Source organism: Tinamus guttatus, unplaced genomic scaffold, assembly GCF_059628265.1.
Source record: "Tinamus guttatus ecotype Peru unplaced genomic scaffold, ASM5962826v1 Tinamus_guttatus_pri_ptg000083l, whole genome shotgun sequence".
NCBI classification, from domain to species: Eukaryota; Metazoa; Chordata; class Aves; order Tinamiformes; family Tinamidae; genus Tinamus; species Tinamus guttatus.
The window spans coordinates 5,157,274-5,163,273 of NW_028288617.1; the positions used below are offsets into that span (position 1 = coordinate 5,157,274).

At 37.8% G+C, this 6,000-nt stretch overlaps 1 protein-coding gene across 1 annotated transcript in view; it reads left to right on the forward strand.

Moving 5' to 3' along the window:
* Positions 1 to 5,685, forward strand: part of LOC104575716 (neuroligin-4, X-linked) — a gene marked incomplete at its 3' end in the record, with an annotated part of 154,028 nt that extends 148,343 nt beyond the window's left edge. Inside the window, exon 6 of the mRNA XM_088520252.1 lies at positions 5,500 to 5,685. Coding sequence (XP_088376378.1) covers positions 5,500 to 5,685 — 186 coding nt within the window. The remainder of the gene's footprint in view (positions 1 to 5,499) is intronic.
* Between the last annotated feature and the right edge of the window lie 315 nt (positions 5,686 to 6,000).

Sequence of the window (6,000 nt, forward strand, 5' to 3'; positions counted from 1 at the left end):
ACTGACATAAGCTGGCCTTTTTTTCTTTTACCAAGTTTGTCTGTTTTCCACAGAGAAAGCTAGGTGTCTAGAAAACTGAAGCTACTCTTCAGAGATTTTTTTTTTGTCTCTCTGCCTTAATAGTCAGGTCAGTACAATTAATATCAGACTCGAGAAATAACTTTTAGATGGCTAAAGTTCCCTGAGATCCAGTCATCCTTTCATATCTTCTCTGATTGGGAGCTCTGCATGACGCAAAGATGTCATGATTGCTTCTTGACATATTCATGCTTACTCCCTCAAGTTATATATTCAGTCTCCATAAATCATTGCATACGTTTTAGTTAGGAATACTATTTGCTATGTTTTAGGCTAGAACATTTTACAATATCTTTTAAAGTGAAATGTTTTACCGTTGTTAAGTAGACTTGAACTATTCACAAATCTGGGCAGGATCAACAGCTGAAATGGAGCTGTACCAGAGCTACTCCTTGCATGTTGAGATTCATAGAATCATAGAATCCTTAAGGTTGGAAGGGACCTTTAGAGATCACCTAGTCAAACCCCTCTGCACACACAGGGTCACCCACAGCATGTGGTTCAGGACTGTGTCTAAGTGGATTTTGAAGATCTTTAGAGAAGGAGACTACACAACATTTCTTGGCAACCTGTTCCAGTGCTCTGTCACCCTCACTCATAAGAAATTTTTCCCTAAGTTGCTGTGGAACTTTTGTTGCTTCAGTTTGTGGCCATTTCCTCTAGTCCTATCAGATTCTGATCTGATTATCATTTTGACTTTCTGTGTGTCCACAGTAATGTTTCAGTTCAGATCAGGCATGCACTTTCATAGGAAAACTCCAAACCATCCCCACTTCTTGTACATTGGCTCATATTACAGAATGATCCCACAGGGTGCAAGTTAGATTCCTTCCAGATAAACCTTCATCACGTATACACTCACCCTCCTGCTAGGGGTCAGTCCTTGGGACCAGATAACCGCTAGTCCAAAGGAAAAAACAAAATGAGCAAATAAAGAACTCTGGAATATACAGAGAATGTGCATAATGTTCTCACAGCAACTTTTCTCCTCTGCAGACCCACCTCTATGGTTTTGCAGTGCCTGCTAGTGCAGACGTAACCCCCAAATATGAGACAAGGTGAGAGATGGAGAGCAGTAAAACAACCTGAGTGGCTTATGGGAGTTTTGGATTGGCACTGACTGGATCTTACTGTAGGTCCACTCCTGTTTTACCCCATAACTTTTTAGTTGTCCTCATTGTACAGGGGAGATATCACCACTTGTTTGGTTTTTAGTGTCTTAGTAAGATTCCAGTGGCAAAGAGGAAAATAAGCTATAGAGCTGAGTTGGAAATTTCCACTTGTGTAAGAAGAGCTATTTGTGTAGCTCTGTCTTCACTGTGTTATTGAAACAGTACAAATGACAGTGTGTGACTTGAGAGTCTGTTCATTTTTAAAGGCTATGGAAAAGGAAAATTCCCGGTAATTTCCACTTACAGTCTTCTTCCCTTTTCACTGTATTTGGTTAAAGGTAAAACTTTCATCTTGAATGCTTCCATTACTAGAACCAGAGATTTATTTATTTATTTTTTTACTTCAGAAAAGTCATTTTGAAGAAGCCTTACTGGCAATGCTAATTTCAAGTCACATAGCAATATAAATCAAAAACTCCTTTTTATTGTCATAAAATGATATATTTGTTTTAATAAACTAAAACCATAAGAAAAATTGCTAGATTCACTTTGTTTAAATCAAATCAGGATAAAAGCAGTTTATCGATTTCTTAATGACACTTAATTAAGTGGCAATCAGTGATATATCAGATAAATCAGTGATACAGCAGATAAACCACCATATGAGGCTCTTACCAAAAGATGGTAAACAGTTAAAAATTTCTGAACAGTCTTGTATAATTAATCCCCCAAATGTTTAATCGCGCCCCATACACCTATGCACCCACTCATGCACATGCATACAGATGTGCACCTGGGTGCTCCCCAGCTGTGCCAGTCACCAGCACCCCAGGGAGCACAGATTCCCCCATGGTACCCATGGGCCCTCAGCTGTATATGAGCCCCCTTGCAATCCTGGCATGAGTGCCCACACGCTACTCCATCTGGTCACCCACCACTTGGTGCAGGTGCCCCACTGGGTGATGCTCTGCCCAGCCTGGATGGTGATCATGACACCAGGGCAACTTCTCAGTGTCCAGCCCCATTTGGCTGCTGCCCTGTTCCCACTTTCCTCTCACCATTGCTACAAAGTGTCATGCATTTTTGCATGTCTTTTTGAGTGGATTTTTCTTTGCTTGCAGACAGCTTCTCTGCAATCTCTAATTTCCTGGCTCCTCTTCACTCCAACTGATGGGCATCTTGCCCTTCAGCATTTTCAGTCTGGAGCAGATGCCCTCCCAGTTGTGCATCTTCCATGTACACACTAGGACTGTGTACCTGTCCCTATTTATCTGCTGTTATTTTGCAAAGGGAGACATGCGGACACCCCTGCAACTTAAAATTTATGGGAGGAATTTTCATAAAGTCAAGAAGTGAATATCACAGTTGATGCCTTTCTGTGTCATTATGTAGAAGAAAACCCTTTGTGTTCTGTATTCAACTATTATAATTCCTTTTTTTTTTTTTTTTTTTCTTTAAGAATAGTGACAAGTACTTTCAGATTCTGGTTAAATCCTGGTTGAGGGATTTTTGGATCACTCACTTGCCTTCAAATAGTAAAACTGCAAATATTTTTTACTGCACTTAAATTACATACCTAATGGTCACAAAGGATAAATCCCCATTTCAAAACAAAGCTGCATTTATTTTTGTTCTTAGGATTTTAGAGTTACACACAAACATACTGCTGCTAAATCTTCATGGCGGCCACACACACAAAACATTCTGCTGGGGTCATGTATTTCTGGACAAATAGTTACTCCTTGACTGAATATCTTAAAATGTCTTTGAAGAAATATTTTGATATGATATTCAGAGCATGAACACATCCTTATCAAGAAAAAAAGATTTAGGAATTCATTTTGTATCATGTGGAGCTGACACTTCAATTTGATGACTAGCTTTTAAATTAGAAAGATTTGCTTTTACAATTAATGAGAAACAGTAGAGAACTGTGGAAACAAAAAAAAAAAACTTCAGATATTCATTGACTGCAGTTTCACTCAGTCACCTTTTAGTACATTTGGAAGGAATTCAAAATCACAGAGATCAACCAGCTTTAGCTTGGTACTGCTAGAAGAGCTAAAATGTGTTTAGGCTCTGAATTTTAATCACTACTCTTCTTTAAAGGTTAAAACAGTCACTTTTTCCCAGGGAGGCCATAGTTCTGATTGAATAAAGGCTTAATTATAGAATATTTTAGAACAATGCTGTGAATTGAAGCAACAAAACTAGCAAGTGGGTTATTCTTTCTTTGACAGTCCTAACAAGATAATAAAGGTGTGTGAAAAAGCGAAAAGCACATCTGTGGAAAAAAAAAAGGGGGGGTGGGCAATTATGCGTTAATAGTTTGTTTGCTTTTTTTACCACTTGAATGGAAGCAAAATAACATTTTACTTACCTAGGTCTTCTAACTGTTGTGGTTCGTATTATTAGAGATTTTTTTTCATGAGAAAGCTACATCAAGCTAGGGTATGATTCATACTACTGCAAATTAAAACAACTGTTTGTGGTAAATGCAGGGGCTCGCGAGACACTTGGTGACATTAAGTACCTATTAATAATAGCTAAATAAATATGAAAAAGATCTTTTTTTTTTTTTTTTCGCGGTGCAAGATAATACATTTCATTTAACCGTGAACAAATTCACATGTAGAAATTTATGCCATTAAAAGGTAAAGTTTGGAGTTTGAGTATGGTCTTTATGTTATGTGATCTGAGGTTGGATTTGCATCTCATGGGAGGAATTTTGCCATAGAAAGCAAAATAGAAATCCATGTGTCCACGTGTGATGAAGTCTGACAGCTCTGGTTTCTTCTGCTTCCCTCCTATTGCTCTTGCTCCTTCTCTTCCATTTCCTCTGTTTCCATTCATTTGTTGACTTTAACCTTATGAATCTTCATTCTCCTCATCACTAAAAAATAATCACAGCCAGCTCAAAAAACCACCAAAACAACAACAAAAAAACCCAGCTATTCCCTGCTCTAAAGCAGATCTGCAAGACCTTTTTTCCCTAGGGGCCTCTGGCTTCCCGCACAATCCTTCCTGGGAGTACAGAGGTGTTTTCACAGCATGGTGAGGTGCCTTACAGGATCACAGACCATGAATCTTTTCATTTCACATCCTTCTAGGGTTTTCAGGGCTGCAGATCTCCTGAGTCCTGGGGCCCTCTTCTGGTAAATGTATCTGAAATTGTCACTGACTTGGAAGTGCCCATGAGTGATTCCTTTCTTCGTCTTGATAAGCAGTTGTCAGTGGTGCCTAAATCGGTGGCGTCCATCTACTGAAAGATATTTCTAATAGACCTCTTTATTCCACTTGCATGATGGGAAATGGTCTGTGGGAGTGAAAAAGAGGAGTGCAAGTACATGTCTCTGCATGGTAATTTGGATGTAGCACAAGGTCCAGACTGTGAGTGATAGGTGGAGCGGGTAAGGGTAATGTTTCGGGTTAGTGGGTTGCAGAAAAGCAAAATTAATATCAATCCTAGTTTCTTGGTCATTTTGTTCTGAGTTTCAAGACAAGCAGCGTGTCATGCCTTTTTTCTAAAATCTGATAAGCACAGTGTGGGGAAAAAGACATAGCAGCACAGCTTTTCTTGCAGTTTCCAAAGAAAGAAATGAAGCCTGATTTGTGCAGATAAAATTTCCTATCAAAGGCTGAAATACTGTGGTTTTACCTGCTATCTTCCTAATAAATATCCTTTGTGAAATTGGAGTGCATTTTTTTTTGACTTTTCCTGTTCCTTTTATTTTTCCTTCATGTTTTGTTTTCTATTTCTGAATGACTATCTATATCTCATGTAAATAATTTATATAATTGTAGCTTATAGTATAAACTATACATAGTTTAGAATAATTTTAGTCCATGGAAAGAGACATTTAAATAATTATGTTAGGAAGCACTGTCCTTTACTGAAAGAACTCCTATCCCACTTCTTCCTGATTGTTGTCTTTGCACAATTAAATTTTCTACATTATTCACATACAGTTATCAAATATTTAAAATCTTCAATCTCTATTGTTAGATAGAGTCATTTCAAAGAGAAAGTGTGTTTGAAAAATCACTACTAACACACACACACACACACACACCAAAAAGCTGACCTCTGCAGTAAGAGGAACAAGCCAGAACCAAACAGCATAGAGAATGAATTCCACTGCTTGCATTGGAGACATTTAACTATGACTATGACCTTTAAAAAATGAAGTTAAAAAAAAAAAGAAGCCCAGAAGATGAAAAGATGGGAATATGTGTTGTGAATATGTGGATACCCTGTAGCTAACTCTGTAGCTGGTGAGCTAAATTTGTCTTTTTTTTTGCCGTATAGGTTTTCTGAGTACTGGGGATCAAGCTGCAAAAGGCAATTATGGACTGCTTGACCAAATCCAGGCTTTGCGTTGGATTGAAGAAAATATTGGATCCTTTGGAGGCGACCCAAAAAGAGTTACTATTTTTGGATCTGGGGCAGGAGCTTCCTGCGTTAGTCTTCTGACACTGTCTCACTATTCAGAAGGTAACAATCTTAGGAGCAAAGTCATTCGGTTAAGATAAAATGATTCTTTTTAAATCTAGTGTGACTGTTTTTTTTTTTTTTCACATTATGGAGTAATGCAAATGGTCACATAATGGTAGGCCCTTAGAATTATGTGAAGTCTATAATTTTTATAAAAGACATTCTAGATAGTATTCTGCATTCTGATTATTTAACATAAATGTTTTTGACATGAAAAAAAAGGCTGTTGTAACATAGATTTTACAAAAAAAATGCCATGGGCAATTTACATTTTCAAGTGTTATCAACATTCTCCACTGACTCTTCTATTAAAGA